The 19,058-nt window shown below is 38.2% G+C and overlaps 1 protein-coding gene across 2 annotated transcripts in view; it reads left to right on the top strand.

Annotated features, from left to right (window-relative positions):
* The window catches only part of PHEX (phosphate regulating endopeptidase homolog, X-linked), a 224,577-nt gene that overhangs the window by 147,905 nt on the left and 57,614 nt on the right, over window positions 1-19,058 (top strand). For both annotated transcript variants that reach the window (XM_011988020.1, XM_011988019.1), the window contains exon 14: window positions 5,509-5,612. In XM_011988020.1, coding sequence (XP_011843410.1) covers window positions 5,509-5,612 — 104 coding nt within the window. The remainder of the gene's footprint in view (window positions 1-5,508; window positions 5,613-19,058) is intronic.

Here is a 19,058-nt window from a genome sequence, read left to right as displayed (position 1 = left end):
GTGTGTGTGTGCGCGCGTGTGTGTGTGTGTGCGTGTGTGTGTGTGTATGTGTGTGTGCGTGTGTGTGTGTGCGTGTGTGTACATGACAGACAGTGCTACTATGCAAGAGTGAGGTGATATTCAGATGGAATGCTGCAGAAAAAGAGGGTGTTAAAATATTAAAATAATTAGTTACTATTTGTTAACAAACACAAAACATTGCACTCAGCTCTTTCAAGGGACCCCTGGCCATCATGGCACTGGAGAGCTAAGGGTGGGCATTGGAGGTGGGGCACCCTGGTGCCCCCCAGCCTTCCAGCCAGACCTCTGTAACTCTCTCACATTGGCCTTTATCCAGACTGTTCCACTCATCAGAGCAGACCAAGACCAGCCCCAGTGTGGAGGTGGGATATCTGGTTCTAGTGCTAGTGTGCTGGCTGGAACTCCCTCAGACCCACCTTCACATAGCTGTTTGTGGGAATTGCATCCTCCATGGTACACTGTATATGTGGATTATTAAACATTTTGAACATCACCCCAGTATATATTAGGTTGGTGCAAAAGTAATTGTGGTTTTTGTCATTATTTTTAATGCCAAAAACTGCGCTTACTTTTGCACCAACATAATAAGTATGTCTACGTGTACAGACACACATTATTTTGGGCAAAGCCATCTAAACACACCCATCTTGCATATTGATTTGTTGTTTGAATAAGGGAACATGTAGATATGAAATACGAATTCCATTAAGTATTCAGAAAATCCTTTGGTTGCCTAACACAAAATCTTTCTAATAGATATTTGGATATATCTCTGAGTATCTTTAAATGGATTTAAATTAAATGAAAGGTGTCCTAGAATTTACCCATCCTACTGGCACAGTAAGGAAAGTACCACAATTAGTGCTTCAGTATTTTTCATCTGCCTATTCTTACATGTAGGCCGAGAGCTATACTACAGATCATTTGCATTCCTATGTACTGTCTTATAAACATGTACTTATCCTACAGAGAAGCTGAACATGTTTCCTTGTTATGCGCTTATTACAGGTTCCCCATCTTTGGGGTGGTGGTGGTGGTAATAACTTTATTCTTCCATTTAGTCTGTAGATCTGGGATAGGATATTCAAGAAGAGAAATGTAGGCTCTGCTGAATTTTATGATTGGGACAGCTATTCCTAGGAAATGACACAAGAGTCCCAATTAATTCCCCAAAGGTCACGCAATCGAAAAGTCAAGAGATGGAATTGATTGAAAGTGATCAACTTGACCTAGACTTTTTCCAGTATCTGAAAGGACAAGAGGCTTTTGAGCCAAGTATTGTCTCTTGCCGAATTTAATTTTTTCATTTTGGAGATTACAAGTGGCTTTAAGATATTCATGGGAATTCATTCTTGTTTCTACTTCTACAACAAACAGAACTTTCCTAATAGTTGCTGGGCTTCAATTCTTTTTCTCATCCAAGGGCCTTTTGAAATATTTAAAATTATCAAAATATTATTGCAATTAGCAAGTCTTCTAAAAGTAAAAACTGATCCCACTGATAATATTTTTTTAAAGTTAATATTTTTGAAGGAAATTCCTCTGAGAAAATTTCCCAGAAAGTATTCTGAGCCCAATAACATATCTGAATTTTCTATCAGTTACAATCATATTCTGAAAGTTTTGGCAGAAAATTTGGGAAACAGAGAAAACACACTCATAATATTGCTACATAATATATAAACATATACACCATGGAATACTATGCAGCCATAAAAAAGGATGAGTTTGTGTCCTTTGTAGGGACATGGATGCAGCTGGAAACCATCATTCCTGTCTCTTATACACATCTAGATGTGTATAAGAGACAGATGCACATGTACCCTAGAACTTAAAGTATAATAATAATAAAAAATATATATATATATATACTTCTGTTACAGTTTATTAATTTGTTTTTCTCTATTTCTGTACAGCTGTAATTGATGTTTATATATAATTTGGTATACCAGCCTTTACAGTTAACATATTGTTTTGTTACTGTCTTTATAGCCTTTGTTACCATTATTTTAACAGTTGTATAGCATTTCAAGTAAGTTGTGTCATGATTTATTTAATCACTGCTTCTACTCCCATCCTCAATCTTAGTTTGTCCTTGAATCATTGGTTTACTTATTAAGACCAATGAAAATAACATTGGAGTCAGAGCCAAATGACTTGGACAGTGTAGCTTTGCCAAATTCCATAATCTCCTTAGCCCTGTTTCCCATCTATCATATGTGAATAACAGTGACTGGCCCCTGCCTACCCCCAAACACTTAACCTGTCTCAAGGCAAAGAAGTAAGACCTGTCCTCTATTACTTGTGATTTCCATTAAATAAATGGAATAGATAATTAAACCAGACTAATACTCTCAACTTAATAATGAAAACAATTTTTAAATGATCTTTCTAAACATAGATAAGCTATGGCAAATTGTAATTAATTACCTCTGAGTTTTATTTCCCCCAATTATTTTCAGGGTTCTGGTAGGTCCTTACTTATCTAAAGTATTTTTAGACTTGGGACCCTTTTCTTCTTTATAAGTTTTTTTTTTTTTTTTTTTTTTTAAGACAGAGTCTCGCTTTATCGCCCAGGCTGGAGTGCAGTGGCAAGATCTCGGCTCACTGCAACCTCCGCCTCCCGGGTTCAAGTGACTCTTCTGCCTCAGTCTCCCGAGTAGCTGGGATTACAGGCATGTGCCACCACACCTGGTGAATTTTCATATTTTTAGTAGGGATGGGGTTTCACCATGTTGGCCAGGCTGGCCTCGAACTCCTGACCTCAAGTGATCCGCCAGCCTCAGCCTCCCAAAGTGTTGGGATTATAGGTGTGAGTCACTGCGCCAGGCCCTTTAGAAAGTTTTGAGATGGCTTTCTGTTTAATGTCTGTAGACCAACCTGAATGTCAAGGGATTTTGTTTTTCAGACGGAACAGTAATGAAAGTATCACAATTAGCAAGCTTTCTAAAAGCAAAAACTGACCCCACTGATATTATTTTTAAAAAGTCAGTATTTTTGAAGGAAATTCCTCTGAGAGAATTTCCCAGAATGTGTTCTGAAGCTGAGAACATACCTGAATTTTCTATCAGTTACAATCATATTCTGAAGGTTTTGGTAGAGCTATCTTGGAAACAAAAGCTGAAAAAGGCAAAGGGTTGAACAGTGGACACATCTTTTAACCATACGATCTGGGAATGTCTTAGGATTGCTAGTAAGGTTGCTTTCTATAACAAGGTGCTTACTCTGTTTCTTCTCAGGCTAAAATTAACCTTTATCTTAAAATACAATCAATTATAAGATTTTGGCCAGCGTGGTGGCCCACACCTGTAATCCCAGCACTTTGGGAGGCCAAGGCGGGCGGATCACTTGAGTCCAGGAATTCAAGGCCAGCCTGGCCAACATGGCAAGACCCCATCTCTACTAAAAATATAAAAATTAGCTGGGCATGGTGGTGCATGTCTGTAATACCAGCTACTCAGGAGGCTGAGGCACAAGACTCGAATGAACCTGGGAGGTGGAGGTGGAGGTTTCAGTGAGCTGAGATTTCATCTCTGCACTCTAGGTGTCCAAGGGTGACAGAGTGAGACTCTGTCTCCAAAAAAAAAAAAAAAAATATATATATATATATATATATATATATATATATACACACACACACACATATATATATGATTTCTTTTTATTATGAAACATTTCAAATGTTGGAACATGAGTAAAAATTTGAACACATCTATTTTAGCACATATTAAACATACTGCCATATAAGCTTTGTACATGCACACACACATTTTAAATGAATGAAAGAGATGCATTTGAAATTCTGTCTGTAATCTTCCTTGATCTAATCTCTTTCCTCTGTGTCTATCTCCATCTCTGCATATAAACACTACCTTGAGTTCAGTCTTATTATTGTTGTTCCCATGCCTTTCTTTATGCTTTTGCTACATAGGCATATGTCCATAAACAGCATACAGTGTTGTTTTTCATGTTTAAAAACTTTAAATTTCCTCATAGATATAACTTACCTTATTCACGCTGCATAATTTTTAAGATTATTTCACGTTCATGCATACAGAACAATCATTTAAACTGTTGTATTGCCTTTCATTATGTGAATATACCACAATTTGTTATCAGCCCCTCTTCTCCGTGCAAGCAGTTTGAGGTACAATTTAAAGTCATAGCTTGATAATTTGTTGGCCAAGCAGAACACAGACGATGCCAGGAATCAATACTTTTATTTCTGCCTTTGTCCATGTGCCTTCGGTTATTCTACTCCTTCCTTTATATTTTGGCTTGGTCTCCTGGAAAGATTGTTAAGATGACTCGTTAACAAAAACTTCTCCACAGACATGAGTACCCACTCTGTGTTAGGGAGGAGCTAAATGTGAGCCAGACATTGGTCCACAAATAGGTGACTGTCAAGCCTATTACCATCAAATTGCATATATACATTCATATCTATAATGTAATGCCTGTGGGTTTCATATACATGCATATTTTGCTTTTTGCTTTTAAAAGACTATTAAAGTTATAAAAATTACAGTTAATAAGAATTTGGTTACCTTTGGTTATTTCCTTATTCAAATGTGCATTTTTCTTAATTTCCATAGTAATATATTTAAAAACCAAAGCACTGGAGGTCACTACAAGCTACTACATTAACAGCTCCACAGATCTTATTTACAATAAATAGCGAGGTTAGGTATTGCTAGTTTTGTAGATGTAGTGCCTATAGAATGGAAACTGTCTGCCATTCTCCTTCCAAAACAAGAAAAGGAACGAAAAAATCAATTATATCTGTTTCGCTGTCTTAATAGACAACATTGTTGTGAGCTGGTACCAACTTCCGGTGTTCCCATGCAAGCTATAATCTATGATTTGCCTCTGTAATTTCATTAATATTTAGTGACCAGAGACTTTTTGAGTGTTAACAGATACATTCTGTTAATAATTATTCTGGTGACTTCATTGTGCTTATGGTAGAAAATAGGTCCCTGAATCACATTTATTTTTTTCCTTTATGAACAACTACCAATTATTTGACTAAATCATTGTCTGTAAGCTAAATGAGTTTTCAGCCAACTAAACTGCATGTTACTAAAAAAAACTTATGTGACAAATAAATAAAGTACACATTTTAAAAAAGATCAAGGACTTGTGAGCCAAGAAATTTCAAACCAAAGATAATACGTTTTGTAAAGGTTAAAGTAGATTTTTCAATTAGAATGTAAATGGAATGCATTGTAAATGACTGCAGCTTCTCTTGTGTTTTTACTGTGATCCAGAAATGACTGTATTGATTTTTGAAGTTTTTACATTAAAAGAAAATCACTGAGACTAAATTTCATGGCTTTGTGAATTCTGGGTTAACTGATGACAGCGGAGACAGGCTGTGACTGCTGCAGCTTCTCTGCTAGTTGCTCCTTCCTATGCTGAAGAATGTTTTTAGAGCCATCTTTTATCTTTACTTAGAACAATGATGTTGTGGTTTGTTTTATTCAGATCAAGTTTTCAGAATCCGACTACTTTGGCAACGTCCTACAAACTCGCAAGTATTTAGCACAGTCTGATTTCTTCTGGCTAAGAAAAGCCGTTCCAAAAACAGAGTGAGTATTAAAAAAAAGTTAAATAGATAAATACATTGGTGAGAAGCGGAGTCTCTTTAGATTAAACTTTGTAATGCCCCTCAAGTCAGAGTAGCTGGCTTGCCAGTTAACTTGTTTTAGCAAAATCTGTGTCATGTTTTGCCAACTCTTATTTTTTATATTATGTGATTCAGATCTTAAGTCTAATTACAGGTCCCCCATTTCTAGCATCAACACATATCAAGAGAAGGCTTATTAGGATGCAAACATTAAAGTTATTTCTAGATCTAGTTATGAATATATAGAGAGGGAAAAATTTCTCTGGATTTTTACATTCATGTAGTAACTTTCGAAGATCTTAAAGAATAAATACTTTTAAAAAACCCTATGATTAGAAACGACAAAGTAAATGTATAGAAGCAACTAGAAAATATTTGTTGAGGTAATGCCTATCAAAGAACTGATAGCTATATTGTTTTTATCTAATAGCAGTTATGGTTTATTTGCCTTCCTCTCAGCTGCCTATAGGAGTTTTTCCTACAGATAGGAGGGTTTCCTTAGGTACTTTTAGGCCCAGGGCCCACCAGCTATGATTTCTTCCCTTAGCAAAATGTCAGTGATGATGACAATGATGATGGTAGCAGCTAACAATTATTATTTGTTTACATCGTACCAGAAAGTGCTTTACAATTTTTAATTCATTTTATCCTCATAGGAATTTGGCATAGTATAGATACTGTTATCCCCATTTTACAGGAAAATAAAAGGCTTACAACTGAGAAATTCTTCAGCTTAGGTTTGGATCACATTTTGTTCTGTCTGCTGCTGCTTTTGATTCCTGGGACTGGATTCTGTTGTGCTAAGGCCCACTTCTCCAATGCTTTTTTTCTCTCTGTTCTCCAGAATGGATGATGTCTATTGATCTGTTTTCAACTCCAGAATTTCTTTTTTAATTTAATTGTATTATTATTTTTAAACTTAGTTTTTATTTCAATAGGTTTTGGGGGTATTGCGGGATCTGGCCAGCAGCCCACAATGCAACGGGGCTCTCTCTTTCCAGGCGGGATCAGCAGGTCGAGAAATAATAGACACACACAAGATAGTGAAAGCTGGGTCCAGGGGGGTCACTGCCTTCTGGTCCCGCGGTGCCAACAATGCACTGGATATGCCAGCATTTATTATTAAGTTTAGTGAGGGCGGGGGTAGGTTGGTGAGGGATTTAGGGTCATTTGATTATGAGGTGAGATGGTCACATGGGGATGAAGTAATTCTTTAACGTAACATCTGTATGCAGAAGTACAGTATACAGAGGTAAGAATTTACAATATAGTGCGTGCATCAGTAATTTCTAACAGAGCCTTAAAACAGAAACACAGTCTTTCCATAACCTATGATTAGCAAGATATTAATCAGCAGTAACAGTTACAGCAAAGGCTGGTTACAAACAATTCATAGAGACAGGATGTGAAGTTAGACAACCGGTTAGACCAGAAATTCTCAGAAGGGAGTATGTCTTAATCCTAAAGAGGCCTAGAAGAGCCGCAGCAAGATGAGGGCGTTTATAGCCCTGTCTTATCCATGTGGACAGGCGCCCCCCATGCATCCATTTATAGGCTCTCCACGAGGGTCACATTCCATTCCCAGAGCTATGAACATCTGCTTTTCTGGGATAGGAATCTTGGTGATGTGAAACCTCCCTGACTACATATCCATTCACAGGCTCTCTGCAGGGGGAAGCACATCACGCACTGTTGGCTCACTCTGGCAGTCCAACCTGCCATTGTCTTTACACAATCCTGCATGCAATTTTATATTTACAATAATCAGGAGCATTTCATCTTTTATTCCATAGCAATAGTTTCAGGGGGTCTCCCTACATGGGGGAACAGGTGGTAGTTGGTTACATGAATAAGTTCTTTAGTGGTGATTTCTGAGATTTCAGTGCACCCATCACCTGAGCAGTCTACATGTACACTGTATTAGTGTGTAGTATTTTATTCCTCATCCCCCTCCCACTCCTTTCCCCAGGTCTCCAAAGTCCATTGTATCATTCTTACCCCTCTGTGTCCTCATAGCTTAGCTCCCTCTTAGGAGTGAGAACATATAATGTTTGGTTTTCTATTCCTGAGTTACATAAGATAATGGTCTCCAATTCCATCCAGATTGGTGTGAATGCCATTATTTCATTCCTTGTTATGGCTGACAACTCCAGAATTTCCATTTGTTTTTTATAGTTTCTATTTTTCTGTTGTAATTCTTTGTTAAGTCATTGTCATCATATTTTTCTATTTATTCTTTGAATAAAATTTATTTTAATTCTTTAAAGTCATCTATAATAGCCACTTTCAAGTCTTTGCTAAATCTAATATCTGGGCTCAAACTAACTGGAGTTAGTTTCTATTGATTGCTTTTTTTTTTTTTTTTTTAACAGTTTTTCCTTTGCATAACATTTTGTTGTTGTTGCTAATGACAGTTTAGATAGTATGTTGTAGCAACTCGGGATTCTGATTTATTTTTCTGGGGCTTTTTAAAGCAAACAAAAAAAAGTAACTGTCCAAACATACTGCAGAATAGATCTTCTCTGTAGTATGCAGCTGTCGATGTCTCTGCTCAGTTTTTTAACTCTTATTTGTAGGTTTTAGCCTCACTTCCTAATGGTTGTCCCTATGTCTACATAGCTCAGTGCTCAGTGATTAGGTCAGAGCTTCTGCTCAAACACCTTGAGTCTACAGGGTTTCTACCCTCTGCCAGTTGCTCTGTGTGTGGGTTGGGAGCACCTTCAAAATTACAGCCAGTTCTCAGTCCACCTTCAATTTCACCTTCCACCAGGCCCTCACTGGTCTTCCCTACACATGTGCCTAGTTTCCCAGTCAGCCAGGGATGTATGGAGTACTTATTCAGCTCTTCTATTACTATGTCAGTTACAGGATCTCTCTTTTAAATTTCTGACTGGGTTTTCCTCATTGGTTTTTTACTAAGTTGGTCATTCAAAAATTAAAAAAAAAAATTGTGGGTACCTAGTAGGTGTACAGATTTATGAGGTACATAAGATATTTCAATACAGGCATAGAATGTGTAATAACTACATCAGGGCAAATGGGGTATCCATAGCCTCAAGCATTTATCCTTTCTTTATGTTACAAACAGTCCAATTATACACTTATTGTTATTTTTAAATCTATAATAAATTGTTGACTGTAGTCACCCTGTTATGCAATCAAATACTAGATCTTATTCATTCTATCTAACTATATTTTTGTACCCATTAACCATCCCCACTTACCTCGACCCAGTACCCTTCTCAGCCTCATTCTACTTTCTGTCTCCATGAGTTCAATTGTTTTAATTTTTAGTTCCCACAAATAAGTGAGAACATGTGAAGTTTGTCTGGGGCTGGTTTATTTCACTTAATATTCTCTAGTTTCATCCATGTTGTTGTAAATGACAAGATTTCATTCTTTTTTGTGGCTTAATAGTACTCTATTTTATATATGTACCACATTTTCTTTATCCATTTGTCTGTTGATGAACACACAGGTTGCTTCTAAATCTTGGCTATTGTAAACAGTTCTACAATAAACATGGAAGAGCAGATGTCTCTTTGATATACTGCTTTTCTTTCTTTTAGGTATATACCCAGTAGTGGGATTGCTGGACTGTAAGGTAGCCCTATTTTTAGTTGTTTGAGGAACCTCCAAACTGTTCTCCATAGTGGTTGTACTAATTTACATTCCCTCTAACAGAGTATTGAGGGTTCTCTTTTCTCAGCAGCCTCACCAGAATTTGTTTCTTCCTGTCTTTTGAATAAAAGTCATTTTCACTGGAGTAAGATGATATCTCATTGTAATTTTTGATTTGCATTTATCTGATAATCATTGATGTTGTGCACCTTTTCATATACCTGTTTGCCTTTTGTATGTCTTCATTTGAGAAATGTCTATTCAGATCTTTGTGTCTATGTGTCTGTTTTTATGCCAATATCATGCTATTTTGGTTACTATAGCTCTGTAGTATAATTTGAAGTCAAGTGATGTGATTCCTCCAGTTTTGTTGTTTTTGCTTAGGATAACATTGGCTATTCTGGATCTTTTGTGGTTCCATATAAATTTTAGGATTTTTTTTTTCTATTTCTGTGAAGAATGTCATTGATACTTTGATGGGGATTACAGTGAATCTGTAGATTGCTTTTGGTACTATGGGCATTTTCACAGTATTGATTCTTCTAATCCATTAACATGGAATAGCTCTACTTTTTTGTGTCCTCTTCAATTTCTTGCATCAACGTGTTTATAGTTTTCATTGTAGAGACCTTTCACTTCTTCGGCTAAGTTTATTCCTAGGTATTTTATTTCATTTGCAGCTATTGTAAATGAGATTATTTTCTTGACTTCTTTTACAGATTACTTTCTCTTAGAATATAGAAATGCTACTGATATTTGTATGTTGATTTTGTATCCTGCAACTTTACTCAATTTGTTTATCATTTTAATAGTTTTTTGGTGGAGTCTTTAGATTTTTCCAAATATAAGATCATATTGTCTACAAACAGGGGTAATTTGACTTCTTTCTTTCTTTTCTTTTCTTTTTTTTTTTTGAGACAGAGTCTTGCTCTGTCACCCAGACTGGAGTGCAGTGGCGCACGGTCTCTGATCACTGCAAGCTCCGCCTCCCAGGTTCACGCCATTCTCCTGCCTCAGCCTCCCCAGTAGCTGGGACTACAAGCGCCTGCCACCACGCCCAGCTAATTTTTTTTTTTTTTAGTAGAGACGGGGTTTCACCGTGTTAGCCAGGATGGTCTCAATCTCCTGACCTCATGATCCACCCACCTCGGCCTCCCAAAGTGCTGGGATTACAGGCATGAGCCACTGTGCCCGGCCAACTTCTTTCTTTCTAATTTGGATGCCCCTTACTTCTTTCTGTTGTGTGATTACTCTGGCTAGGACTTCTAGTGCTATGTTGAATAACAGTGGTAAAAGTGGGCCTCCTTGTCTTGTCTAGATCTTAGAGGAAAGGCTTTCAGTTTTTCCCCATTCAGTGTGATACTAGCTGTGGCTCTGTCATATATGGCTATTACTGTGTTGAGGTATATTCCTTCCATACCCAGTTTTTTCAGGGTTTTTATCCTGAAACGATGTTGAATTTTATTAAATGCTTCTTTAGCATCAATTTACGTGATCATATGCCCTGTGTTTCTTCCCACTGTGATAGGACAGCACTGAGTTCCAGTGCAAAGTCCCACAATCACTGTGCTCTCCTTCCCCCAAGCACATAGATTTTTCTCTCTGTGCCCATGTTGCTGCTGCTGGGGAATAAGGGAAGGGTGGTGTAGGCAGTTCAGGACTGGCTTTCCTACCCTCTTCAGTGCCTCTTTCCTTGATGTGATGTTAAAACCTGGTATTGTGATTGTTCACCTGGATTTTGGTTCTTATGAAGATGCCGTGTGTGTGTGTGTGTGCGCGCGCATGCGTGCATATGTTTGTGTGGCTAGTTGTTCAGTTTGGTGTTCCTGCAGGGAGGACACTTGCTGGGGGTTTCTCTTCAAACTTCTTGCTCTACTTCATCCTCTATGTTGGCCAATTTTATCTGACAAAGCTGTGGCTTTTCACTCCCACCCCCAGTTGAGTCTACCCACTGGGGCAGCAAAGCTGCTGATTTCCCAGCCAGCCTTTTTCTGACAAATCTAAGGTCTCAATGAGCTAGGAGGGACAGGAGTAGTCTCAGGCAAAAAGGCCATAGTGCCTGCTCTAGTTAATGCCAAGCTCTACCAGTTTTTAAATATTAAATTTTGCTTAATTTATTGCTCCCCCTTGATCAATTCCCAGATTCCTAAAATGGCTGTTTGTTGACAGTGTTGTCCAGTTTTATACTTGGTTTTTGTAGAAATGATTTGTCAACCTTCTCATGCCATTATAACTGCAAGCCTGGCATCCATGGGTTACAATTTTTTTTCATGGTCCACTTTTTAACCTTGGCTAATATTCTGATTTCTCGATCTTTGACTGGCTCTTTTTATGCTCCCTAGTCTCTTGCCACTCTCCCTTTTAAGTCCCTGTTCTGTCCTGGCTTCTAGAAACTCTGAACCCCCGTGCTTTCCCTTGGCTTAAGTGATGATTACCACTTCTCCCTCTTATGTTTCCATCCGGCCATCCCTGATCTCTGTCTTTCAAACCTTCCTATAATATGCACCTGAAGAATTCACTGGCGGTTACTGACTTTAAGAGGTAGGCCTAAAGCTGAATCTCTCCCCTGCCTATCCCTGACTCCAGTCAAAAGCACAAAAGAAAAAAGCAGAAGGCTTTAGAACTGCTTTGAAAAATGATAGATAATGGTTTAAAGCCATTTGCTCCACTGTCTTTGGTTCTTTCCTGTCATCACATTATTTCTCAGTCCACCTATCCTGTTTCATTCCCAATCTAAATTATTCAATAGTTTTAGATTTAGACTTCTTAAATCCAATACTCAAATCTGATGACTTCGGCAAATGATTTCCAGTATCCCTATGACCATCTACATGTAATACGGTAGTCACAGATCTGTATAATCTTGTCCTTTAATATTTGCTTCAGATCAGTTCCAACTCTTTTTTTAAAAAAAATCTGTGGAAAATGGAAGCGTTTCACCAATTTTTTGGTGAGTTTTCAGGGGCTCCTGCATATTGGCAATACAGCCAGTCTAATTCTTTGATTTCAAAATGTCATTATTCATTTAGGTGTGTAGAAAGGCCTGGATTAGTAATTGAAAAACTCCTAAATGTGTTATCTTTAACATCATCCTGGGATACTGATGAACTGTCAGATTCTAATGGTCTTAACTATTTCTAATATTTTATTCATGCCTTAGAAATATACTGCTTTGTCACTTAGGCAAACTGAGATTTGTGTGGTTTTCTTTTCTGTCACTGAAAAACAAATAGCTCTTTCACAAGGGTATTAAATTGGTTAACTTTTGGGAAAAGTTCTCCAGAAATGAAAATCAGTGCAATGCTTACAATTCTTGTTTCCTCAGTCTATATGTCTATTTCAGGGAAATAGCATTTAGAAATTTAAGGTCTTCTTTGCATAGTAAAGGGATATGAGTAAATTCCTTTTCTTTTTTTAAAGGAAACATCTGGCTGTTCCTTTTCAGGCATTGTAGAGAATTTTAGCCTCATGATACTCATTGGCTTGAATTGACATCTTTCAGTTCTGAAACTTCATGAGTTAATCGAGTGGGGATGATTCTGGAGTAGCTCTACTACACTAGTTTACTTTGAACAGCACATCACGATTATATTTTCACAAAGCCCTGAAATAACATTTTGCTTCTTTGTGGGTGTAAGAGATAAAGACCTTTTATCTTTCATTCTCATGGAATCCATTTTAGCTGCACTAATGTGCATTAAGAAGTTTCTAAGGCAATGGGAAATGTCAGCAAGAATGAAATTAATTGGGTGGCCATCCCTGAAGGTACATATTTAGGGGTTGGTTCACAGAATTGTCACTTCATCAGCTTGCTTAAAAATAGAGGATTTACTTACTGCTCGGCTTGAGTTGAAAGTAATTTCTTTCCCTCAGGATCACCTTCTTTGACAGAAATTATTTTAAGTCAGTCTCACTATTAACTCACTCTCATTCTACTGTGACCAAACATGTCTGAATTCTCTCTCTTTTGAAAAAAATGTAAAGATATATTAAATGTCTTTATAAATTATGTTCCTGCCCAGAACTTTTGTTTGGAAAAGCATTATCTATAGCATGGAATGGGAGTGATATAATCTGCAGGATATTAATAAGAAAGCAATAAATACACTATGGCTTTTCCATTCCATATTCCCTAGACTACCTGTAAGAGTTGATAAGAAAAACGTAAAACTTTAGCCTGATGTATATCTATTTTATATGGTCCAAAGAAATAGGGGTACCAATGTCTTTTTCTTCAGATTCTTGTATTTTGGTATTATATTCCTTTTATGTATCTCATTCTCCAGTATAATTTCGTCTCCATTATTTTGGGATTTGAAATTTCTATGAGACCTCTCCCTACCTTATCCACCAAATCCTTTCTCAAACACAGACTGCAGAAGCACCCTAAAGACATAGTAAGAAGAATTTAAAGCACTTGAATGATATTCTGTGTTTATTCAAGTGGATGTATACATAGCAATAAATTCATTTTAATGGACTTGTGATCTTCTGTTCAGCACATACCATTTGGACAGCAATGTGTTGTCCAATTGGAAGCTACTCTTTGTTCTCAGAAGGCTTTATCCAGTCCTCATACATTGCCCCTACATCTTAGAGCCAGCAGAGTGTCAAATCCTTCTCACCCTGGACTATCCCTGCCTTCCTGCTCTGCAGTGGCTCCTCCGACTTCCTCCTCTGTTGCATCTCTCTGATTCCAGCCAAACAAGGTTGTCTGCTTTAAGGGCTTGTGATTGGATTTAGCCTACCTGAATAATCCAGGATAATCTCTCTATTTTACAGTCCTTAAGCTTAATTACACCTGTAAAGTCCTTCTTACTATGTGATGTAACATGTTCATAGGATCCAGGGATTAGGACTTGGCCATAATTTTACCTACTACAGGTAGCCAAGTTAGGTCAATAGAGGTGCTTTCCCATTTACTGTTTCCTCAGGGAAGTAGGCCAACCAGCAGTCAAAGCCCATAAGCAACTTAAAATCTTGTTGGGAGATAAGCTGTGCAAACTCATATGCCTTCAGAGGCCAGCCAGTTAACAAATGGTTGACCTACATGGGTGTAAACAACAGGGAGTGGTGGGGACTATGGAAAACTAGTAACTACAAACACCACTTAAATAAATTCCAATTCAATCGTTTGTTAAGCCATTGTGTTCGGCAAGCAAAACAGTTTTCTGGGAAGATTCAGCCCATTGGGTTGGACTTAGTCTGTGGATAGCCAACTTTTCAGCACTCCATTTATCTATTGCTGTGTGACAAACCTCCCCCAAATTTAGAGTATTGAAACAGCAGTAATTATTTTCCTCTCTCATGGTTCTGGGGATCACTAGGCTCAGCTGCATGGTTCTTGTTGGTGGGGTTTTGTTTGTTTGTTTTTGTTTTTTGTTTGTTTGTTTTTCACAGAGTCTCGCTGTGTCACCCAGGCTGGAGTACATTGGCGTGATCTCAGCTCACTGCAACCTCCGTCTCCCAGGTTCAAGTGATTCTCCTGCCTCAGCCTCCTGAGTAGCTGAGATTACAGGTGCCCGCCACCAAGCTCAGCTAATTTTTGTAGTTTTAGTACAGACAGCATTTCACCATGTTGGCCAGGCTGGTTTCAAACTCCTGACTTCAGGTGATCTGCCCATCTCAGCCTCCCAAAGCACTGGGATTACGGGTGTGAGCCACTGCACCTGGCCATTTGTGGTCTTTCATGTAGTTCCAGTCAAATAGTGGCTGGGGCTGGTGTCATATGGAAGGCTACCTCTCTCACATGGCTAATGGTTGATGCTGACTGTTGACTAGAACATCTACATATGGCCTCTTCATGTATGTTGGGTTTCCTTACAGCATGTTGATTGATATAGAAACTTCAAAGAGCAGCTTTTCTGAGAAAGAGGGAGGGAGGGAGGGTGTGCTTATATGCATCAGGGGGAGGTTGTATCACCTTTAATTACCTAGCCTTGGAAGTCACACTGTCATTTCTGCTGCATATTATTCTTTAGAAGTGAGTCACTAAGGCTAACCCATAATCAAGGGGAGAGGAATTTGGATTCCATCTCTTCATGGGAGGAGTGTAAAAAAGTTCACAAACACATATTAAAACTAGCACATGTAGCCTTACATTAGAGAATAGTAAAACTAAATATATAATAAACTTGGATGTAATACGGGAGATATACAAAATGCTTAACAGCTGGTTTGGCATGGGCCCTGAACAAATAGAAGAAATAACAGCATCAACAACTGGTAGGATCTACTGGTGCAGCTGCTTAATATCAGCTCTGGGTATTATCAAGGCTCCAAATGTGCCCTAGAGTCAATAAGAGCCCTGGGAGCTCAGGAATGGTAAGATCATGTGTCTGAAATAAGATGTTTTCGTTATTCTTGTTGAAGCTTCAGAAGCCCCATTAAGTTCTCGTTTCAGAGACTGGTTGTTTGGTTTGCTTTGTCTACCTTTGTCTACCAGCAGTTAGGAACCTTTTCCCTGCATAGCCCTTACCTGAATGTTTTAAAAGTTTGTTATTTTAAAGAGAGGGGAGTTGGGAAGAACAAAAAGAGAAGGGACAAGCTCTAGGAATACACATTATCTTTTGTATATATTATGATTCAGTCCAATGCTATTTAGAAGCCAAGGCACCCACCTGGATTTTCCCCTTTTGACTTAGAAATGTTGGGTTCTTAGGATAGTGTATTAGTTTCCTATTGCTACTGTAACAAACTCCTAAAACCTTAACAGCTTAAAACAATGCAGATTTATTATCTCACAGTTCTCTAGGTCAAAAGTCTGGGGTAGCTTGGTTGTTTCTTTGCTTTGGATTTCATACGGCTGAAATTAAGAGTGTCAGCCGGCTGGGCTTTTATGGGGAGGCTCTGGGAAGCATCCCCTTCCAAGGGGATTCAGGTTGTTGGCAGAATCCAGTTCTTTCTGGTTGTAGGGGTAAGGTCTTTACTTCCTTGCTGGCTATTGCCTGGAAGCTACTCTTTGTTCTCAGAAGGCTTTATCCAGTCCTCATACATTGCCCCTACATCTTAGAGCCAGCAGAGTGTCAAATCCTTCTCACCCTGGACTATCCCTGCCTTCCTGCTCTGCACTGGCTCCTCCGACTTCCTCCTCTGTTGCATCTCTCTGATTCCAGCCAAACAAGGTTGTCTGCTTTAAGGGCTTGTGATTGGATTTAGCCTACCTGAATAATCCAGGATAATCTCTCTATTTTACAGTCCTTAAGCTTAATTACACCTGTAAAGTCCTTCTTACTATGTGATGTAACATGTTCATAGGATCCAGGGATTAGGACTTGGCCATAACTTTACCTACTACAGGTAGCCAAGTTAGGTCAATAGAGGTGCTTTCCCATTCACTGTTTCCTTAGGAAAGTAGGCCAACCAGCAAGCTTATGTTAAACACTAGGGCTTCATTGAAATACCCTAAATTTGAAGGAAAAGAATATGCATTTTATGGAAATATGTCTAGGTTTCGGTTTTTAAAAGAGAGGAGGCACTCTTTCTTGATTTCCAGTAATATCTACAGTATAATATAATGCTTAGGAGAACTGATTTGAAGTCAGACAGACCAGGCCTTGTACAAGTACATAATGCTCCTAAGTCTCATTATCCTCATCTGTGAAATGGGCTAATAATTCCTATGTTGCCGTGGGGAAAAACTGATGAATAGAAGGTGCTTAGGACATAGTAAGTGCTCAGTGAATGTTAGCTAATAATAAGGACAATGAAAACAGAATGACATATTCTTAGACTTCTTTATAGTTGGGGAGAAGGTATGAGTTTATCAACTAGTGTCAACAATTGGATTTCGCATTAGTTTCATATTAACCTGACATAAATTAATTTGTTAGTCTGACATAATTATTTTATTAGAGATAAATGAGTAAAACAATTGTTCTAGAAAGGGATTTATACACACATTTTTTTCTTTCTTTCCATTTTTAGTTTTTTAGAGACTCGAACTTCTGGGCTCAGGCAGTCCTCCTGCCTCAGCCTCCCAAGTAGCTGGAACTATATTTGCATACCACTGCTGGGCTTATGAGTTTATTTTTAGCAGTTTAGCTTAAGATGAATTGCTTGGTTTTAATCATAATAAGCAGTCACTGAAACTTACAACCATCTAAGTCAGGGGTTGGCCACTATGCCTGTGGGCTAAATCTCACCTGCTGCCTGTTTTTGTATGGCCCGTGAGCTAAGAATAATTTTTAGAGATAAATGTTTGCAGTTGGTTTGATGATGGGGAAGCCCTAACTTCATTTGGTTGTTTGTTTTTGTTTTTGTTTTTTGATTAAAATAATTTTTGTTGGTATGTAGTAGTTGTAAATATTTATGGGGTACATGAGATATTTTGATACAGGCCTGCAATGCATAATCACATCATGGAAAATGGGAGTATCTATCCCCTCAAGCATTTATCCTTTGTGTTACAAACATCCACTTATATTATTTTCGTTATTTTAAAATGTAGAGTTATTATTGACTATAGTCACCCTGTTGTGCTATCAAATACTAGATCTTATTCATTCTTTCTAACTATATATTTTTTGTACCCATTACCCATCCCCACTTCTCCCCGATTCCCCTACCGCCCTTCCCAGCCTCTGGTAACCATGCTTCTACTCTCTATCTCCATGATTTCAATTGTTTTGGTTTTTAGATCCCACAAATACGTGAGAACATGCAATGTTTGTCTTTCTGTGCCTGGCTTATTTCACTTAACATAATGACCTCCAGTTCCATCCATGTGTTGCAAATGACACGCTCTCATTCTTTTTTCTGGCTGAATAGTACTCCATTGTGTATATGTACCATATTTTCTTTATCCATTCACCTGTTGGTGGACACTTAGGTTGCTTCCAAATCTTGGCTATTGCAAACGGTGCTGCAACAAACATGGGAGTGCAGATATCTCATCAGTTATTTTCTTTCTTTGGGTATGTACCCAGCAGTGGGGCTGCTGGATCATATAGTAGCTCCATTTTTAGTTTTTTGAGGAACCTGCAAATTGGATAAGCATAACTTAGAACCCCAATGAAGCAAAATGTTATCTCACCCCAAAATAATTCCATTATTTTCATTAATAGGCCTGTAGTAGAAATAATTGTACTCAGCTGGGCATGGTGGCTCACGCCTATAATTCCAGCACTTTGGGAGGCTGAAGTGGGCGGATCACTTGAGGTCCGGAATTTGAGACCAGCCTGGCCAACATGCCGAAACCCTGTCTCTGAAAGAAAAAAAAAAAAAGAAATAATTGTACTTGATTACTATTATTATTTTTTGAATTTCATCAATAAAATTTGTGGACAATTTGCTCTTAAGTACCTACGTAATATCTTTGATTTTGCCTCTTTGCCTGTAAAGCCTAAAATATTTATGATCTCACCCTTTACAAAAAAAAATTTGCTGACTGCTGATCCAAGTAACCTATTGTGCATTTAAGATTTGGATGTAGACTCCTCTTAGATAGAAGGGATCCTTAAGATGTCCTAATGCAGTGCCTTAATTTTATAGCTAAAACTAAAGCCCAGGAAGGTAGGTGACTCTTCCCACACAATTCAGCTAGTTAGTGATAGAGACAGTACACTTTCCACCGGAGCAGGCAGACCCTCTGGGTAGCGTAGTTGGACTTTATTCATCTTTCTTTAAATGAACCTCTGTGCTGTCACCAATCCAGAACTTTTTAAAGGACAGGCCAGAGGTGATGCAGCATAGAAACACAGTTTTCCATTCAACCCATTGAATAGGGCCTGGCAAATATATACTTGCTGTGTTTCCATTTCAGGGAGCGCCCTTTAGATTCTAGAAT

This window comes from Mandrillus leucophaeus, unplaced genomic scaffold, assembly GCF_000951045.1.
Source record: "Mandrillus leucophaeus isolate KB7577 unplaced genomic scaffold, Mleu.le_1.0 Scaffold321, whole genome shotgun sequence".
Lineage (NCBI taxonomy): Eukaryota > Metazoa > Chordata > Mammalia > Primates > Cercopithecidae > Mandrillus > Mandrillus leucophaeus.
The sequence above is the reverse complement of the archived record's forward strand: the minus strand, read 5'-3'. Positions and strand labels throughout refer to the sequence as shown.